The sequence below is a fragment of the Leptonychotes weddellii genome, chromosome 13 (genome assembly GCF_054177405.1).
Source record: "Leptonychotes weddellii isolate Sample4059 chromosome 13, ASM5417740v2, whole genome shotgun sequence".
NCBI lineage: Eukaryota > Metazoa > Chordata > Mammalia > Carnivora > Phocidae > Leptonychotes > Leptonychotes weddellii.
The window spans coordinates 74625388-74646005 of record NC_138381.1 but is presented as its reverse complement, the minus strand read 5'-3'; the positions used below and the strand labels follow the sequence as shown (position 1 = coordinate 74646005).

General features: G+C 39.6%; 2 protein-coding genes across 5 annotated transcripts in view; one reads left to right on the top strand and one right to left on the bottom strand.

The window, feature by feature from the left end:
* The first annotated feature begins 4924 nt into the window (after nucleotides 1-4924).
* FAM216A (family with sequence similarity 216 member A) lies at nucleotides 4925-13456 on the top strand. The gene is made up of 7 exons (XM_006736975.3): nucleotides 4925-5261; nucleotides 7000-7040; nucleotides 9632-9753; nucleotides 10853-10982; nucleotides 11062-11245; nucleotides 11797-11879; nucleotides 13030-13456. The coding sequence occupies exons 1-7, from the start codon at nucleotides 5170-5172 to the stop codon at nucleotides 13140-13142; spliced, it is 765 nt and encodes a 254-aa protein (XP_006737038.1). The 5' UTR covers nucleotides 4925-5169; the 3' UTR covers nucleotides 13143-13456.
* A 957-nt stretch (nucleotides 13457-14413) lies between these two features.
* Nucleotides 14414-20618, bottom strand: part of VPS29 (VPS29 retromer complex component) — an 8045-nt gene continuing 1840 nt past the window's right edge. Inside the window, exons 1-5 of one of the 4 annotated variants that reach the window (XM_081802255.1) lie at nucleotides 19521-19595; nucleotides 18599-18735; nucleotides 17777-17968; nucleotides 15132-15367; nucleotides 14414-14891 (exon numbers count right to left, since the gene is read on the bottom strand). In XM_081802255.1, coding sequence (XP_081658381.1) covers nucleotides 14774-14891; nucleotides 15132-15367; nucleotides 17777-17968; nucleotides 18599-18735; nucleotides 19521-19584 — 747 coding nt within the window. In that variant the 5' untranslated portion in view covers nucleotides 19585-19595 and the 3' untranslated portion in view covers nucleotides 14414-14773. Of the gene's footprint in view, nucleotides 14892-15131; nucleotides 15368-17776; nucleotides 17969-18598; nucleotides 18736-19520; nucleotides 19596-20199; nucleotides 20212-20618 lie in introns of those variants that run through there. The other 3 variants (XM_006736976.3, XM_081802257.1, XM_006736978.3) reach the window with 3 other exon arrangements.

Sequence of the window (20618 nt, the reverse complement as noted above, 5' to 3'; positions counted from 1 at the left end):
GCCCCAGAGAGATCCCTTGCCCTCTTCCATCATGTGAGGACACAGTGGGGAGTCGGCAGTCTGCCACCTAGAAGAGGACCTTCACCAGAACCCGACTACGCTGGCACCCCGATCTTGGGCTTCCAACCTCCAGAACCATAAGAAATACATTTCTGTTGTTTATAAGCTGCCCTGTCTATGGTATTTTGTTAAAGCAGCTCAAATGGACTATGAAAACAGGACAGAACCCAAACTTCTCATGTCCTACTAGCACGTACCCACTTCTTTCCTTCACTCATTACGCCCCAGCTCATTGACATCTTTGCTTTTTCTGAAACATACCAAACCTCTTCCTATCTCTAGGCTATTTATTGACCTGATGTTCCCTCATCTTGGAAGGCCTCTCCCCAGCTTGGTGAGGACATTACTATCTTCGGATCTGGGCCCAAATCTCCCCTCCTGAGACTTCTTCCCAACTACCTTTCCTAAAGCAAGCTATTCTTTTCATCGGCCTATTTGCTAGTCCTTATCACAATCTGTAATGTTTATCATTTTGCTCATCTCCCTGCTAAAAGGTCCATGAAGGCAAGGATAATGTCTGCCTTGTTCTCCGCTAGAACCCTGGTGTCTGGCATAAAGTAGGTGTTCAAAGACATCTGAATGATTATATTAGAAGAGTTTTATTTGAGGGGTGCCGGGGTGGCTCAATCGGTTAAGTGTCCAACTCTTGATTTTGGCTCAGGACATGATCTCACGGTTGTGAGATCAAGCCCTGAGCTGCGCTCCGCACTGGGCGTGGAGGCTGCTTAAGATTCTCTCTCTCCCTCTCCCCCTCTCTAAAAAAATTAAATAAATAAAATTTTTTTAAGAGACAGAGGAGCAAAAAGCGCCCCTAAAAGAATTTTAAAAAACAAAACAGTTAAGCTGCTCACTTATACTATGATCTGCAGTAAACCCGATTCACCACAGCAGGACTAAGCATGGAAAGGGACAGAAGGGAAGTGTGACGAGGGAGGAATCTACTCACTTAATTCCTAAAGACCAAGAAAGGATACTGTCACACATGTAACCATGAGTGGATGTCACCAGATGACATTCAGCCTCATGCTGTTCACCATGAAACAGGGGAGCAGACTGTAATAATTAAGTTTTCAGCTTCTGTGCCAAGCGGCCAGCACTCACAGCCTCTCCACCCCCTTATTTTTCCTGAAGGAGGGGGAAGGCTCTGCTCAGGACTCACCAGCCATCACGGAATAGTTGAAGTGTTCTGCTGCAGGATCGAGGTTCACAACTTGCACAGACCGATTGAGGGCTTCACAGTGCTGGACCATGGTGGCACAGTAGGTGCTCTGGAATGTCACAAGGCATGAGGGGGTCAGAGCGACAGGCAGTCTACTGCTACTTCCTGCACCCCCAAAAGGACACCCTGTATCCCTTGATTGGTGTCCACTAAGGCCAAAACTGTGCCTTCACTGACCAAGAAGCTGACTGAAAACAGGAAAGGTACCGGGCTGGGAGTCGGGACACCTGATCCAGACCTGGCTGGGACTCACCGGTAACTTTAGCCAAAGTGCTTCTCTACTTTGCCCCTCAGTTTCCTCTTCTTTCTTTTTTTGTTTTTTTATTTTATTTATTTATTTATTTTTTAAAAAGATTTATTTATTTATTTATTTATTTGACAGAGAAAGACACAGCGAGAGAGGGAACACAAACGGGGAGTGGGAGAGGGAGAAGCAGACTCCCTGCCGAGCAGGGAGCCCAATGCGGGACTCGATCCAGGGACTCCAGGATCATGACCTGAGCCGAAGGCAGTTGCTTAACCAACTGAGCCACCCAGGCGCCCTCTTTTTTTGTTTTTTTAAAGATTTTATTTTTAAGTAATCTCTACACCCAACATGGGTCTCAAACTTAACCCCAAGATCAAGAGTTGCATGTTCCACCAAATGAACCAGCCAGGCGCCCCACCCCCCAGTTTTCTTGTCTCTAACTGGATGGCCTCCACGATCACTAAGGCTCCTTGCTGCTCTAACATGCAGCAAATGGAATTTAAAGGGAAGACTTCTGATCATACCATGCAGCACCTAACACACAATGTCTCCACGAAGATGATTATAGTCCAAACAAAGCTTTAAGTAGGGTAGTCAGGGATGTTTCTGGGGAGGGGGGGGTTATGTTTGAGCCAAGGGATGTGAATGTGCTTGCCAAGCCAGGGGAAGAGTATTTCAAAATGAGAGCACACTGAGGTCAAAAAACAGTCTAGAAGTGGGCTATCAGTTTGCAACTTTTGGTTTAGAGAATTCCTTATCCCTCATGTAGTCCTTAACACACTATGTTAAAATCTCTAGGGTACTTGTCTGATTTATCCACTGTCTATTTAAAGGCAGGGATGTCTTTTATTCAGTTTTATACACCTAGGGACTAGCACTGGTACATCATAAATGTGTGGTAATTATTTCTAATTCACTTAATATGTTTGGAATATAAACTCTACAAGAACAGAGATTTGTGTGCATATGTGTGCGTGTGTTTTGTTCACTACACAATTCCCAAGGCCCAGAACAGTGCCTGGCACAGAGAACATGCTGAGTGAGTACTTCTAACAGTAGGCATCAAGAATTTGTAGGAAGGTACTTGTCTAACACAATCAGTCTGAAAATTCATCTGGAATATAGAAATAACTTCTATCATGCTCAGTGACTTTTCACATATATTCTCTCTGCCTAAGAGGAGGCCCGCTCCATGCATCATACTATATTTTAATTGGCAAGGCATCTATCAGTCTTCCCAAATAGACTACAGACTTTGGGTAGGCAAGGGCTATATTAGTCACATGTAGATCTCCTACACCCAGAATAGGTCAAACCTTAGAACAATATGTTCAAGACTGAAGCCAGACAACACCTCCACAGACTCCAGTGCTTCTCACACTCCTGTTATTTGACTAATACCTTCATTCATTTCTTTTTTTTTTTTTTTTAAGATTTTATTTATTTATTTGACAAAGAGAGAGAGCACAAGTAGGCAGAGCTGCAGGTAGAGGGACAGGGAGAAGCAGGCTCCCTGCTGAGCAGGGAGCCCAACATGGGGCTCAATCCCAGGACCCTGGGATCATGACCTGAGCTGAAGGCAGACGCCTTTTTTTAAAATTTTTTTATTTGACACAGAGAGAGAGAGAGTGAGTGAGAGAGCACAAGCAGGGGGAGCGGCAGGCAGGCAGAAGGAGAGGGAGAAGCAGGCTCTCTGCCAAGCAAGGGGCTTGATCCCAGGACCTTGGGATCATGACCTGAGTCGAAGGCAGCCGCTCAACTGACTGAGCCACCCAGGCGCCCCTTTCACCCATTTCTATATTTGAATGCCTCTCATATCATTCCACTCATACTTGTTTACAAGAAAAAAATTATACCTCTATTGTAAATAGAAAACCAGTTATATTTATAACATGAAGGTAACCATAAAATTAAATACCCTTAAAGCTCTTTTTGTCCTAGCTAAATATAAATGTCAAAAGCTCTAAGATCTGATCTCTGAAGAGACTTGGGAATTAAAAAAGTATTAAAGATATAAAGCATTAAACTGACAATTTCACTTCAATGCAAACTGAAAGAGGATTGAAAAGGGAGTAACTTTCTCAATATATGATTCAATGTTCATTAATGTTAGGCCTATGTACCTCCTAAAATCGCCTCTATATACAAGAAGTCCATGTTTCAAGCTCTGACAACAGTGATTTAAGACCTCATTTGAACTTTCTATGAGCGAGACCGGGCCAGATTCCGCAATTACACAAAACTGGATTCAAATTCCAGCCGTCACTTAGTAGCTGTGGGATCCTGGGCAAAGAACTTAACCTTTCTGGCGCTTGGGTGGCTCAGTCGGTTAAGCGGCTGCCTTCGGCTCAGGTCATGATCCCAGGGTACTGGGATCGAGTCCCACATAGGGCTCCCTGCTCAACTGGGAGCCTGCTTCTCCCTCTGCCTGCGGCTCCCCCTGCTTGTGCGCACTGTCTCTCTCTTTCTGTGTCAAATAAATAAATAAAATCTTTTTAAAAAAGAACTTAACCTTTCTGTGTCTCATTTTCTGTAAAATTCCCATCTGCAAAAATGAGAATAACAGGACCTATCTCACAGCGTTGTTCTGAAAATAAATTAGTTTAAAAGCAGTATCTGCGGCATAAGTATAATATAAACGTTAGCACCACCGTTGGTTACTTCACTTTCAAAACCGCAGCAACGAGCACTGAAGCCCAGACAGCAGAAGCGCGCTGCCCAAGGGTCCCCAGTGTACGCACCCGCTGGTCCCTCGGTCAGGACTAGAACCTCCCTGCCTCCCACGAGCTCCGACCTTTCTCTTCTTCTCCCGCCAAATCCTCACCTTCCCGCTGCCTGCCGGGCCCATGACCAGCTGCGCATACCGAGGCATGTCGGCGCTCCCGGTAGCCGGTGCCGCCCGCCGCACAACAGAGTCCGACCGCCCCGCTCCCTTCAGCCTTCGCGCGGCGCTCGCTGAGTTCCGGGAACACCACGTGCGAACCAATCGCAACCCAAAGTCACTTTGTGCCTTCTGTTCCAGTGCATCCTTGACTACGGAGCGTCCCGCAGGTCAAATCTCGTGTGAAACGCGTTCTCAGGAAACTTCAGCTGGGGGCGGGGGGCGATTAAGGCGGGGAGGGGTGAGGGTGGACAGTTTGCGTGTGTGCAGAAGTAGTTGGCGGAAATCGGCGGTTGGGATACTAGAGACGCCTGGTTGCCTTGGTGATAACGGCTAACAGTGCATCCCTGCGCCGGGGACTGTGGTCCTTGGTTAGCGTACTGATGTTTACCTATATGGTGACAGTCAAGATCTGCACATTTGTAGAGGGTCTGGAATACTAAGGGTCCGGAAGGCACCTCCTGTTTTAGAGGGCATGTATATTTCCTTCCGTGACTGCTCCCTTCCACAAACCGTGCAAGCGCGCAATCAACTAAAGAACTCCTGCCCCTCCCCCAACTTAATTCCAGCGTCGTGCATCTGCCCTCCCCGCTCTCCCGAAGCTATTCGGGCAGTGTCCGGAGCACATCGGAGGGGGCTAGAATACGGCGTCCGCCTCTTCACCCCCAGTATCGCCCGGCCTGACGTACGCGTGCTGACGGGGGAGGGGAGAGGGGAAGGCTGCTTCCGCACGCTGCTCGAGGTCCGGGCACCGGGGAGGAGATGCCCGGCCAGGGTCCGGGGTCCGACTGGACAGAATGCAGCTCTTCCGCAGAGCCTCCCGCAGTAGCCGGGACCGAGGGTGGCGGCGGCGGGTGAGGCTGAGGGGCCCTGAGGGGTTAGGGAGGACGACGACCGGCCCCGGGTCGGGATCCCCTGTGGAGGAGGGGGTGGGAGCTGGCTGCTCCAATGGACTGGTCCCCGGTGGACTGAGTGAGAGGAGGGGAGAACCTTTGTTGTGGCCGGGGTGGGACAGATGGAAGCCGACTCACTGTTTAGGGGAAGGGCTTGTGAGGTAAGGTTGAGTGTTGGTGCAATGACTAAACGCGGGGACTGCGACAATTGCCTGGGTGCATTTTTCTGCCCCGAGGGGGCGCTGCGAAACCTGCTGGAAAATATGCAGTCTCCCACAGGATCTCTACAAAAAGAGGGGGTTGGGGGCCCAGCAGAAACAGAGGTTCAACGGAGGGCTTCCAAGTCAATAAATCAGTTCCGTGTGTGCGACATTAGCCACCTTTATGTCCAGGGAATTCATAATGCCGATGTGACAGATAATTATGAATATTAGAGGCATCTTGATCTTGACATTTTCTTCCCACTGAAGTTTTTCTTCATAAATCCATTTTATTTTTTTTTTTTAAGATTTTATTTATTTATTTGAGAGAGAGAGAATGAGAGACAGAGACCACGAGAGGGAAGAGGGCAGAGGGAGAAGCAGACCCCCTGCTGAGCAGGGAGCCCGATGCGGGACTCGATCCCGGGACTCCAGGATCATGACCTGAGCCGAAGGCAGTCGCTTAACCAACTGAGCCACCCAGGCGCCCATAAATCCATTTTATTTTGAGCAGGTTTTTTACTGTTATTTCCCGGATGCTGAAGACAATTAGTCTTCAGTACCTTCTCATCCCTTCCATCAGTTCTTCCCTAAAAGTGAGAACTGCGGGGTGTTCCTCTCCAAAAGCACACAGTCATGGCTCCTGCTGCACCCATGACCATTATTTATATATATATAGTGGATTGAAGACTTTCTTAAAAAGATTTACTTATTTGAGAGAGAGAGAGAGTGCAGATGTGCACGGTAGGGGGGGAGGGCAGAGGGAGAGAGAGAATCCTCAAGCAGACTCCCCACTGAGTGAGGACCCCGAGATTATGACCTGAGCCCAAATCAAGAGTCAGCCGCTTAACCAACTGAGCCACCCAGGTGCCCCTGGAAGACTGTTAAAGATGGGGTCTTGTCTTTTGTGTTCATTATAGTGCTTGACTAAGTGCTGGATCCTAATATATCATGAGATCAATGAACACTTGGTCACTGAATAAATTGAAGGAAGCAGGAAGGAAGCCTGTTTTGTCTTAATTTGAAAGAAGAAAAAAGAACGTGTACAAAAATAGAAACATTCCAGACCAATTTATCAGTTCCAGTAGACCTTAATTACATACAGTAAAGAACAAGATAGTCTTTTCCATATCAAGTTACTTTATTAAAAATAAAGAGAGCAAGGAAATACCACAGATAACACAGAAGCCCAAACTACTTTATTGAGCTCAGTGTAGGAATTAGATTAAGAGGCCTTAAAAGTAAGACCAAATCTGGCTTAAGGTAAATCCTTTCTAGTACGGTAAAAACCTCAGATAACTCACTTGGAAAAAGCCTGGAGCCATTAGGATATCACCAGGATTACAGAAGAAAATTTGCAAGATATTCCATCTGATGGAAACATGAAAAGTAAAAAGCATATACAATACTGTCTCTTTTTCATTTAAAATACTTTCTTTAATGCTTATAAAGCTGTCAATTATTACATATTATTTAAATCCTTTTCCCCCCCCCAACAGATCAGCTGGACATTCTTATTATCAGAATTCCAAAGGTATTGGTAAGTAGAGCATATAAAGCAGATAATACTTATAAATAACATGGTTCAGAGATGCTAATTTTGCTGTAACTACCAACACAAAGGCTTTTTAAAAATAGACTATTAGCATCCTGGTGAACTTAGTCTTTAAGATTTTCAAAGAACAATCCAGCAGGTTCTTTTTCTCTTGTTAGGATATTTCACATCAAGCATTTTAAAAAGAGTACTTCAAAATAGCAATGAATCTGAAAAGAACTGTGTTATAACTGATGTTTGAAAAGCAAAGAGTATGGCCTGGGGTTTATAAATTGAAGGGAAAAATTCTAACTTGAACAACTTAATAAATTGAAGGGAAAAATTCTAACTTGAACAACTTCAATGCTGCTATTTTTCCTCTCACTTGAAATAAAGGATAAAGCTGCTGGAATTAAGAGAGTAAGACAAACCCCCAAAGGTGTCTCATTTTTTTGGGGGGGAGCAATTTCAATTCAATGATATATAAACCTGGATTCATACTTTTCCTTGGAAAATGTATAGTCCTTACAGTTACCTGAGAAAAACACACAGACACATATCTGTGTGTATATACATACATAAAAATGCATATATACATACAAATAATGTGGTTTTTAAATGGAATTGCTGGATCATATGGTGATTATTCTGTTTAATTTTTTGAAGAACCACCACACTGTTTCCACAGGGGCTGCACCGTTTTACATTTTCACCAGCAATGCACACGGTCTGAGTTTTTCCACATGCTAGCTAACACTTGTCATTTTTTAAAATGATAGTTATCCTGATGAGTATAAAATGGTACTTCACTGTTATTTTTATTTATATCTCCCTAATGAGTAGTGATAGTGAGCATCTTTTCAGGTGCTTATTGGCCATTTGTATATCTTCCTTGGAGACATCCAAAGTCTATTCAAGTCCTTTGCCCATTTTTCAGTTGGGTGTTTCTCTTTGAGTTTAACTATTATTTTTTAAAAAGGTTTATTTATTTGAGAGGGGGAAGGCAGAGGGAGAGAGAATCTCAAGCAGGCTTCCTGCTGAGCGTGGAGCTGGATGCAGGGCTTGATCTCAAGACCCTGAGATCGTGACTGGACCCTAAATCAAGAGTCAGCTGCTTAACTGACTGAGCCACCCAGGAGCCCCTAACTAATATTTATAAATGTTTCATTTTCTGTAAAGAAATGTTATCAAGCTTTTGAGAAGTTAAATTTTAGTCCAGGCTATAATACACATCTCAGAAATATTGATTAGCAGGGACACAAAAGATATATTCTTAGCTAATTAGTCCACATTTATGACTTGAAAAAGGATTTTTTAAAAAATAAACTTTTATTATTATAGATTCCAAATTATATTTTAAAGGTCATAATAACATAATTTCCAGATGATTTTCCCCTTGTTGGCAAACTAGTTAGTCTTTCAGTAAAGCAAATATAACCCTTACTTATCTGAATTAACTCTCCAATTTGTCAAAATCTTGAAGAAATAAATAACTAAAGTTTAATATGTAAAATTATAGTGGCCTTTGTTGTCAGTATTGAAACAAAATTGTGTTTATTTAATTCAACTTCTAAATACAAACTTTTAACTTGAAAATCTGTTCTGCCAGCTTTATTTATACTAGCCTAAAACTGGAAACAATCCAGATGTCCATGAACAGGTGGATGGATAATCAAATTGTGATCTGTTGGAATATAACCCAACAATAAAAAGGAATGAACTATTGTTACACATCACACACTGATGGATTTCAGTATAAATATGTTGAGGGAAAGAAGCCAGACACAAACAGAATATATACTGTATGTTTCCATTTAAATCAAACTCAAGAAAATGCAAACTGATTTACAGTGATACTAACTATAGTGACTGAAAGTTGTCTGGAGGGAGGGAGTGTGTGGGAAGAAGGGGAGGGTTACAAAGAGTTATTTACTAGTGAAATTTTCCCAGATACTGTTTTTCCCCAAAGTGCTACTGAAGCTTATACTCTAAATTAAGTTACTGGTTTCAGTATGTCTGAAACTGAAAACTAGTTTCATTCTTCTAGATATGTCTCAACTTTTTATTAAACAACTGTTCTTTTAATCTATCCACATCCGTTGAAATTGTATAAAAATAAGTTTTAGTAAAATTCTGCAAAGCCCTTCCTTTTAACACTGCCTCACTAAAGATATAAAATTTGTGTTATTCTATCTTGAGTTTAATACTATATGCTAAAGTCAAATGAATGATAAAATATTGTTATAAATCTTTACAGTGCAAGTTCTGCATGTATATTCCTGTTTAATATGGTCTGACATACAGTAAGCCAACAAAAATAAGCTACTGTCAACAGTTTTCATCTCAGCTAAGTTCAAAATAATGTAGTCTATATATAATGATATATATATATATATATATGGTAAATGTTTACAAATATCTTAGAGTTTTGTATGCTCTAAAACCAAATGGCCATATACAGTCTCTTCAGATTTAACAGAATGACTCATACTACTACTCCAGGATAATGACAGACACATGTAAATATATAGATATTAATAATCAATTTGTTGAGCTGATGTTTGCTCATGAAATTCACATAATGTCCTTGCCTACAGACAGAATCAAAGACGGACACAAAGTGAACACACACATAGCCAAGCTGCAAGAGTTGTGGAAAACTCCTCAAATTCAAGCAATTCACATCCCTAAATCAATGACCGATGCGTCCTTTCTAAAGGTATACTAAGTACCAGTACTTTGTTTAAATACCAAATTCTGTGTATTCAGAGCTGAACTTTTTATTGAAGATAAGCTACTTAGAGGGTAAGGCACTTCAAAAGACAAGGTACACTCAGCCTATTGTCTAGTCCATAAATACCCGCTGAGTAAACCCATGACATGAATACAAGGCTTTTTATCATTATAGATTCCTTATCATATCCATATCATTTCTTTCAGGGCTTTATGATACTTGGGATCTAATGTACCTTTACTCAGGAAGCTCAACTCCCCTAAGGAAAGTTACATTCTAGAGATGGAAACCCAAACTCATAGCTTCCACTGAAAGTCTGTAAAATTAGAAGCAAGCAAGTAAAGAAAATGGCAGTCAGCATTTTACAACTGTTGAACCTCTGTTACCCATTAAAGGTCATAACTGCCAGAAGTATCCCTGTGAGAGCAATGCAAATGAAGGTTACAATAGTCTGTGCAAATTGGTCAATTTTTCTGACCAACATTTTGAATTTTCTCTGGATTTACCTATTCATTCAGTAAATCCTGTGTGTGTATACACACATACATCTACAGGGGAGTCTTGCATTTTAAGTGTTACTTTCTAAAATCAGCAAGTGAAAATCTTAGTTAAAATTACTTTTACCAAAGACCAATAGACTACTCCTCAGTCTGTTCAACACAGACAGTTATTCTTCTGGTGCTAGAAAAGACTGTTTCTTTAGTTAAGACTAAGTAGAATAGCTGAGTTGCTTTTAGATACCACAGGATACCTCAAAAATTGTATTTAGAAGGTAAGATGCCTACACTCACTGAGAGGCACACAGGAACTAAGACTCACAGAACAGCATATCCCTGCTCTCCTTACTCTTCTAGGGTAGTGGTTCTCACCCCTCAGAGGCATCTGAATCACTTGAGTGGAAATGGCAGGCAGTCACTTGTGCTGTTTAAATGGCCATTTCTTTCTTTTTTGGGCCAGATTAGCATAGTTGAATTTGAATAAGCAAAATGTACAGATGGTCAGCTCTCCTGAACATTCATCCCTTCAGATAAGGAATATTGCCAACCTCTTGTTCTACAGTGCCTATAAATCGTTTGTCTTTTAGCATCCAGACCTCACCACAGGCCAGAAGCGTTATCTGTGCAGCATTGCTAAGATCTATAATGCGAACTATCTGCGGGCGTTAATGAGGAGGCAGTACATGCATGTGATCCAGCACAGCTCCCAAAAGCCAGGCAGGTGCACCTCGTTAGTTTCGCACTAGTTCTCCCAAGAAACCAGAGAGTCTTCTAACAGAGGTGATCTGTATGACAGGTTTCCTCACTCATCACAGGAGCCGCCTCAGTTCTCGTTCCTCCCAGAAGCAGCATTACCCCTGCACCACATGGCGACACCAGCTGGAGAGAGTGGACTCGGGGCCTCCTAATATGGCAGTTGCACCCGCGCCTGAAATGATCCTACAGCATTCCCTTTGGCGACGAGTGAGAAACAAAGAAGGGTCTGTTTCTTATGGTTTAAAAGGAGGAAAATATAGCCCAATTTTATTTGAACGATTGCTAACTGAGATTAAAGCTTGTTTCCTAATAAGTTCATTTGGCTAAATTCAGAATAGGTTAGACAAAAAGCACAAAAGGATCTTACAGTCTCTTTACTGATCTGACTGGGATATGCCACTCCTTTTAGAACACATTTTGTGGAACTGTAAAAATTTCTTGATCAGCTAGAGATCTGCAAGACTGCCCTTTTCAGTAATTCCCACTCAAATTTAAAATAATACAAACACTTCCAAAAGGAGCATATGGTTGCTTATGCACAGAATACTATAAACAAAAAAAGGAAATAAGAAAAAAAAGAGAAGCAGCAGCCTGATTATTCAACCTGCACTACAGTAGTTAGCTTTGCGTTTCAGGGTTAGTAAGTCAAAGGAGACTGCAAGAGTCTTTTGGGTGAAGCTGGCGGCTTAATAAAAAGAATTTATATGGTCTTCCACATGCATTAGACAGCTGTTGATTTTGCTGGTTCCAATTAAGATGCTTCTCTTTCTTATAGTTTAAAAACTGGATATGCATCTAAAACAAGATGTAAGTCACTGAAGATTTTTAGAAAACCAGGCAAACTGTTCATGCAATCAGGTAAATGTGGAATTTTAAAAATATGCATTTTGAAAGCTCTTAGCTTAAAAAAATATTAAACCCAATAATTTCATTTCTATTACAGAAGACATTAAAAATGTAGAATGTGATTTGCTTTTAATTCTCCAAATGAGTATGAAATACAGTTTTTGCTTTCACTTAAAAGAACATACTGCTCAGGGGAGTAAGATTAAAGGTACTTCTAAACAAAGGTATTTATAATATCAAGGTCAGAGACTTAACAGAATGAATTGTTAGAACCCAGAGCCACAAACATGACTTTTTCAAGCCATAGCACTTTTATGAGATAGTGCCATTTTTGGATGGACAACATATTTTGTATGGCATCATAGTTTATGAAGGGCTGTATCACCTCTATAATTTTGTTTAATATTCAACAAACCAGTGGAAGCAAGCCAACCCAGTGGTATCAAAATTTTGCGGAGCAACTCCGATAAATCCAGAGTTGGTAAGTATCAGCATAAAGGATCCTACAAGTGCAGAATACTACAAAATGAAAAGGGCAAAAGGGGAAGAAAGAATGCTCAGAAGTATTCCTCAGAATTGATAAAGTGGAAAGGATTAAGTGGAAGTTAAACAGTTTTGTAGTTGTTCCTACAATGAGTAGGGAAGTAGATAGGAAGTAGGGAAGTTAGGCCTTCTGAACTCCTATCCCATTGCTGTGTGACAGTCCAAGAAATGAGGGAAATGGCAGGGGAGAAAGTAAGTCTGGGTCCAAAGATAATAGCTGGAGGAACCCCAGGTAGGGGGAAAGTCCCTGTGGTCCCTGAGAGAAGAGAGAGGAGTAGGAACTTAATGCTTAAGGAGAGGAGAATGCTGAAGCTATGACCTTCCCGTAACCAAAAGATTTTGACGAGCAAAGACAAAATAGGACTTAGTAACAGAAAATTTGCTATACGATAACTTGGCTTGAATACAGTACTTACTGGGTATCTTATTTTAAAAAGTAAGAGATTTGGGGGAAGGGGGAAGGTTAAGTTTTGAAAATTGGGGCGATTTGTTTTTGTGAAAGCCTTATTACTAAGGTAGGTCATTTTGAAGGTTGTTTTTATATACAAATCTCAATTTTCAGGACGAAATACACCTTTATTTCTAAAACAGACATTATAAACTCTTATTTTTCTTTCAGTTTCTACAAATGATTCTGAATCATACATGAATGAAGAAAAAAAGGAAGAAGATTTACTAAATAAGTGTATGCAATCGATGTCAATTGAAGAACAAGGAGAACATCTGATGTGAACTTGACAGCCTTGTCTTGTGAATTGATGAGGTGCCAAAAGGGGGGGAGTGGTTGTGAATTGTGTCCTCTTTATACATTTAGGATAGTATTGTTATTCACCATGAAGTCATTAAGTAATTTTAGTTTGTTCAGAAACATTTACAACAGTGTAATTAATTGGTTTGATGTAGTTCCACGTACTAATGATATTTGTGTAATAAGAGTTATGTGTAATATATGCTTGTATTTCTAGCTAGATACAATTAAAAATTTTCTTGTCGCTTAAAATTGTTTTTCTTTAAATCTGTCAAATAAACTGTATAATTCCTTTTCACCTTATAGTAAGTCCTAAGACAAAAACATGAGAATCCCCTACAAGTATTTTCTTGATTGGGCTAAGGAAAGCTCCAAAATAGACTGATACAGAATAGCATTTATAGAGACTTGCAAAAAAGGTGTTTAATAAATATTTACTGCTTGACTACAACTTAAAAATGGAAGTATCAATTTGCCCTGTTTTATGAAAATTGCCAAACACTTGGACTCTCAAACTAGAGTAAGTTGGGAGTAATTGTACCGAGAAGATTCTTTACATTATGTATTCACTCTACTGTGCTTCCTTTCTAAAAAAACACACACACACAAATTAAAACTTGAAATATAGGAATAGGGCAATTTAAAGCAACAGTTTGAGGAATTATTGCTAATGTCAATATAGTGTATATATATATATTTTTAAAGATTTTACTTGAGGGCGCCTGGGTGGCTCAGTTGGTTAAGCGACTGCCTTCGGCTCAGGTCATGATCCTGGAGTCCCGGGATCGAGTCCCGCATCGGGCTCCCTGCTCAGCGGGGGGTCTGCTTCTCCCTCTGCCCTCTTCCCTCTCGTGCTCTCTGTCTCTCATTCTCTTTCTCTCAAATAAATAAAATCTTTAAAAAAAAAAAAAAAGATTTTACTTGATACAGAGACAGTGAGAGAGAGCAAGCACAAGCAGGGGGAGCGACAGGCAGGGGAGAAGCAGACTCCCCACTGAGCAAGGAGCCCGATGCAGGGCTTGGTCCAGGATCTGAGCCGAAGGCAGACACTTAATGACGAGCCACTCAGGCGCCCCAATATAGTATATTCTTTAGAAGGTCAAATCTGAGCCCAACATTATGACCCAGAACATTGTAAGAAATGAGCCGCGAAAGGTCAACCCATCTACCTCATCACTTTGATGCTTGGGTGCAGTTTCATATGGTCTCTAATTTTTATGATTTTTAAAAATTAAAACACAGTTTATCAAGAAAGTATAAATGAAAGGTAACTGTTTATTACTGGAGAGAAAAATGTATACAAGAAAGTCTAGATTTTTTTTCCTCATGCACTACTTTTGTAATAAAGTTCCAGATATCAACTTTGAAGATATTTACAAGGGTATATTTTTCTTAGCATGGGACCATTTAGTGTATGACGGACATTTCCTCAGAGAAATCATATATGGAAACGGAACATATAGTTTACAAGAAGCTTAGAACATTGTATTAACAGAAGACGATCTATTTTACTGCAAAATATTATAAAAGTGATACAATTTTGTGGCTCATAAATGTTTAATTACTTGATTTGAACAGGAGAATGAAAAAAAGCCCAGCAAGACAGGCCTGGCTTTTAAGATTTTTTATATTCAATTCGTTCTACTTTCACATCATCTCCAATTAGCTGATACACGTAAGTGACAACTGTAGAAGCCTGGATGTCCATTAACACAAATGAAGGAATAATGTTTCTGGAAGAAAATATAAATAATGTCAGTGTTTTGTACTAAAAAGCACCAGCACTAAAAATTTGAATTTACAACAGTTTGGATTCAAGGAGAATTCTAGTTGTTATATATTGAAAATAATCACCAAAAGAAGATTGCCCAAAAGGCTATAATTATTGAAATGGTTGCATTTCTTCTTTATGAAATGTCACACATGCAATTATTAACTTTAAAAAATCCCCAAATCCCCAAATTACTACTTACGTTTCCAAGGCATTATATGCTCCAGTGGCAGAACCTGGGTTAATGTAGAATTTATTTTCATGCTCAAATGCTTCAAATTTGTGTGTGTGTCCTGAGATAAGAATGTCCACATCAAACTGCCTCTGCAACAGGGCTAAGCTGGCCATATCTCCCCATGGAATAACTTGATGCCCATGGATCAAACCAATTTTGAACTGCCCAACAGTCACAACTTTCTGTTCTGGATAATTCAGATTCTAAAATAAGAAACAGACATAAAAATATACATATATTTTTAGAGATATTCATGTTTAAAAAACCTGGTTAAATATTCAATCCCATGTGGATATTTTGATACAGTGCTCCCCAACCAACACATTTATTAAATATTTGATTTCTCCTCAGTCTCTAAGGCTACAACTATGCTCGAAACATAACTTATTCCAGGTAAACTGGAATTTATCAAGCAATCCCTGCCTCGTGTTTATCTTTTGTTTTTTTTTTTAACAGAATATGAGTTCTTTGGGGAATGCTGTAGAGAATAATTATTCCCCCATATTTGTGAGATTCCTCTACCTAAGAATCCTAGGCATATGACCTATAAGCTAAGTGTGTTCAAATTATATCCCAGACTTTATTATATAGATGGCTTCAAATAATAATGATAGTTAACACCCATATAGCACTTGGTATGAAGCAGGCACTAAGGGCTTTATAAGTATCAACCTATTTAATACTGACAATCCCAAGAGGTAGCTTCTATTATTTTTTTTTTTTCAAAGATTCCATTTATTTATTTGAGAGAGAGAGAATGAGAGACAGAGAGCATGAGAGGAAGGAGGGTCAGAGGGAGAAGCAGACTCCCCGCCAAGCAGGGAGCCCGATGCGGGACTCGATCCCGGGACTCCAGGATCATGACCTGAGCCGAAGGCAGTTGCTTAACCAACCGAGCCACCCAGGCACCCCGAGGTAGCTTCTATTATGATCCCCATTTTATGGATGAGGAAACTGAGGCAAAGAGGTTAAAATAACTTGCCCAAGGTCACACGTTAGTAAGTGGTTGAGCCAAATCAGAAGCAAAAAATTTTAATTCTTGCTACTGAAACTCTCTTTAGCATAACACAAACAGAACCGCAAATATGTTTTTAACCAACCAAACCTATATTCTATTTATTGACAAGAAATCTGCCCCTTCCCTTCTCATCTCCCTGTCTTTTGCCCCCAGGTGAAAGATTATCTGAACTCTTTTTTAAAATCCACTAAAAAGAGGGTGCCTGGGCGCTCAGTCGTTAAGCGTCTGCCTTTGGCTCAGGTCATGATCCCACGGTCCTGGGATCGAGGCCCATGTCAGGCTCCCTGCTCCGTGGGAAGCCTGCTTCTCCCTCTCCCACTCCCCCTGCTTGTGTTCCTTCTCTCACTGTGTCTCTTTCTGTCAAATAAATAAATAAATAATCTTAAAAAAAAAAATCCACTAAAGAAAAAAAAAAAAAGAAAAAGACACTATGCTTATTCAGTTTGGTATAAAGGAACCCCAGTAAACAGCACCAATGAAGTTAAATGATTTATGAAAAAGCTTACCAGAAATACAAAGGAAATTCTTCACACATCAGATTTATCATGCTAAATCATATAATGTTAGTATGGGTTGGGATCTTAAAAATCATCTATTCCAATCATATTTACATAAGAGGAAACTAAGGCCAGAAAAAGGATGTAATTTGCCTAAAATCTCATTATGAACTAATAGACAAAGCTGCAATCCCAGAACTTCTTTGTTCTTTAAAGTCAGGTTTACTGAGGTATAATTCACATACAGTGAAATTACTCTTTTTAGTGTACAATTTAAGGGGGTTTGACAAATGCATACAGTTATGTAAGCTCTGCCACAATCAAGACCCAGGACAGTTTTATCACCTCCCAAACTTCCTCATGCCCCTTTGTAGTTAATCCTGAAGTTAGAGAGCCACAGCAGGGTTTTCAGCATAGTGGTGATGTGACCTTACTTCACCTAAAAAGGATCACACTGGTTGCGACTTAGAGAACAAACTATGGAGGGAGGAAGGGTAGAATGAGAAAGTTGGAACACAGGAAAGTGATATGGTGGCTTGGAACAGGATAGCAGCAGTGGTGGTAAGTCTGTAATAAAAATTTTATAAACTAAATAATAGTACTATAAAAAAAGTGACAAAATCACTTTTATTCCATATCAATTTATTTATTTTTAAAAGATTTTATTTATTTATTTTTTAAAGATTTATTTATTTATTTACTTGACAGAGAGAGACACAGCGAGAGAGGGAACACAAACAGGGGGAGCGGAAGAGGGAGAAGCAGGCTTCCCGCCGAGCAAGGAGTCCGATGCAGGGCTCGATCCCAGGGCCCTGGGATCATGACCTGAGCTGAAGGCAGATGCTTAATGACTGCGCCACCCAGGTGCCCCAATCAATTTAGTTTAGAACAAGTATTTAATATGTTTACCGAATAGTCTAACATCGGTGATTTTCAAAGAGTAAGGGACAAGTATGTGTAGTAAATTTGTATTTGGGAAGTTAACAACAACAACAAAAAAACCTCGACAACTGCGAAACTCAGGTGTAAAGGATAAAGCTTACATATGTAAGAATCAAGAGAAGAAATATTTGTGAATGTAAAGAGAAATACATCACCTCATCGAAGTCTCCTCTCACAATATGAACATCACCGGCCAGAGTCTTCAGATAGTCATAACTCTCTTTGGTGCAAAGGTTTCCAGTACAGAGAATGTGCTGAATCTTTCCCGGCACGAGCAGTTTTTTGAATTTAGCGGGCAAACTGTTGCACCGGTGTGGGATGTGCAGGTCTCCTAACACCAACACCAACTTTAAAGTGTCAAGGTGAGACAAGGTGTAAGGTCACACATGACGTCAAAACAAGATGTTCTCCTCTCTTAACTCCCCTTTAAACTAAGCAGAGATTCCAGAACCCAAAGAAGCGAAAGTTATCCATACAGTTCTTACCATGACCATTTAAACAAAGACACAGATGGTAACATACTCTGTTCTAATCAGCCTTATTTTATTTTGGTCATAAACCGTGTGTATACATAATACAGGTCATCATTCTATTTACCAAGAATAAAATCAGGCTTTCTCAAGCAATTCATTTAGAGACCTATAAATGACACTGAATTTAAAAAATTGCAAAATGAAAAATATACTATGGGGTCCTATGGAATTTGGCATTTTTGAGTGATAGGGTAATTCATATTTCTGCAGCTATAATGTAAAACATAGTGTACTGATTCCAATGTTCCAGGAACATTAATAAAGAGAATTGTTAAAAATGTAGTGATAGAGAAAAAACTTAATTCTATAATTTATGTTTACTAGACTGAAACTCTTTGGAGGAAAAGTAGCCAAAATTTACAATATTTGTTACTAAAAACTATTAGCTATATAGACAAAGGAATAAAAACAGCCTATGTTTCATAGAGTTTCAATAGGACAAACCCGTGCTTTTGAATTCTGATCACTATTCTCTCCTCCTTCCTTATGAGAAATCCTCACTGTCATATTTTTACTATCTAGATTAAATGGCCTATGTATCTTCAGTTTGGTTCCCAAACTTAAAATAACATCTTCACAGTCTTTCATGTGCATTTGAGCATTTAAAAAAAAGACAGAGAGAGAGAGAGAAAGATCAGCTGAATAAGTGATGAATTTAGGAGAAGGTGGTTTAGAGTTGTAATACAGTCTCAGATGACAAAAATAAATTTTGCACTTAAGTATAACAATAAAAAACCTCAATCCTGTAAAACTTTAATTTTACAATTTAAAAAATTGACATATAAACATTACTTAATTCAGTCATTTAATGGAATATTGTCAAAAGGTCATTTTAACTATTTATCGTCCAAAGGACAACAATCAATTTCTTCATGTTGATTAGTATAAACACCTTCATTCTGTAACAGGATGTTTTCCCACACAGACATCCCATCCATAAATGTACATGCCCTTTAACAGCTTTTAAAGAAGGCATGACTCTTCCTTAATATCATCCAAGAAAACATTAAATATCTAAAGTAAAATAAAAACAGAAAAGTTTTGCCACCATAGACTTTTAAACTTAATCAAAAACAAAATGTGTGAAACTAGAATTATTACTAAAACAAACTTGATTCATCTTGCAACAAATATCAACATGATTACAAAGGACACAGAGTAACTGAAGTAACACAAGGTTACAAAACTAGCACACTTTAAAAATAAACTGTTAAATAAGTTTCTTCTTTTTAAAGAGTAGTTTCGGCTGGTATTTGTTCAATGACTTAATTGTTTCAATCCAGATCTTAGTGGATAAAACATCTTAGTGTAAAACTAAAAACCACTATGAAGTTTCCACCCTCTTTGGTAATCAATGCAAAAGTACCTGGAGAGAGAACAATCTTCATCTTTAGAGGGGGGGATCCCTTCAGATAGGAATTGAAGTACATAGTTAATGTAGGCAGCTGGCATTTGAGAAAAAGGTAAAAAATAGATTTCTATATTAAAAAAAAAGAACCTCAAACTCATAAAGGGTCTATGTCTATTGCAGGATGAAAGATAAATGAATGAGCTGTTCAATCTGAATGTGCTAAAAAGAATATTAGTATGACATGATACTTTATAATGATCGATGACCTAAATTCTATCATGTATTATGGATTATGCCAAAGTGTATCCAGATTATTAGCAGTTTAAAGATATAACTATATGAATGAGCAAACAAAAATTATTTCAAACTAGTAAAGATTCTTACTAAAACTCTTGTTTCATATAGGTGACTAAGTTATTGGGGAAACAGTGTCACATAACAAATGTCATACTTTGAGGAATGTCCTTGCCCAAATTCCACACTTTGGACAGTTCAGGTTAGACAAAGTTTATAGTCTTTTGAAAAAGCAAAAGATCCTGGAAATGGCAGTCTTGTTAAATTCAAATAAAGAACCAACCCAATCAAAGCATAGGAATTTGGCTACTTCCTGTTGGATAGACTGTAAAAGGGTGAAAATCCCAGTAATCAGCCACCCGACCACCGTTGTTAGTACGAGCTAAGAGAAGAAACTTACTCTGTGCCCAGCCTTAGTGGAATGAAGAAGTTGATTGCAGACAGGGGAATGAAAAAAAAGGGTGAAACATGACCAATGTTAAAAGAAAGCAACGAAAAGAAACCAAAAACAGAGCAACAAAAAACTCATATCAAATGAATATGCAAACAATTGTTAATGATTTCTGAGTGTTATGAAAGAAAATGTTAAAAACTGGCTTTGCTCAAAACAATACCAAAAGAACCATTTGCTGTATTTTTAAACATCACACACACACACACACACTCTCTCTTTTTTTTTTTTAAAGATTTTATTTATTTGACAGAGAGAGACACAGCGAGAGAGTGAACACAAGCAGGGGGAGTGGGAGAGGGAGAAGCAGGCTCCCCGCAGAGCAGGGAGCCCGATGTGGGACTTGATCCCAGGACCCTGGGATCATG

What these genes read in the sequence shown, in the direction of transcription:
- FAM216A (XM_006736975.3), top strand. Translation starts at nt 5,170, where the DNA reads ATGCCCGGCCAGGGTCCGGGGTCCGACTGGACAGAATGCAGCTCTTCC. An exon ending in ACCGAGGGTGGCGGCGGCGG is followed by an intron (nt 5,262 to 6,999) that starts GTGAGGCTGAGG and finishes CCCCCCCAACAG; the next exon opens with ATCAGCTGGACATTCTTATT. An exon ending in TCAGAATTCCAAAGGTATTG is followed by an intron (nt 7,041 to 9,631) that starts GTAAGTAGAGCA and finishes CCTTGCCTACAG; the next exon opens with ACAGAATCAAAGACGGACAC.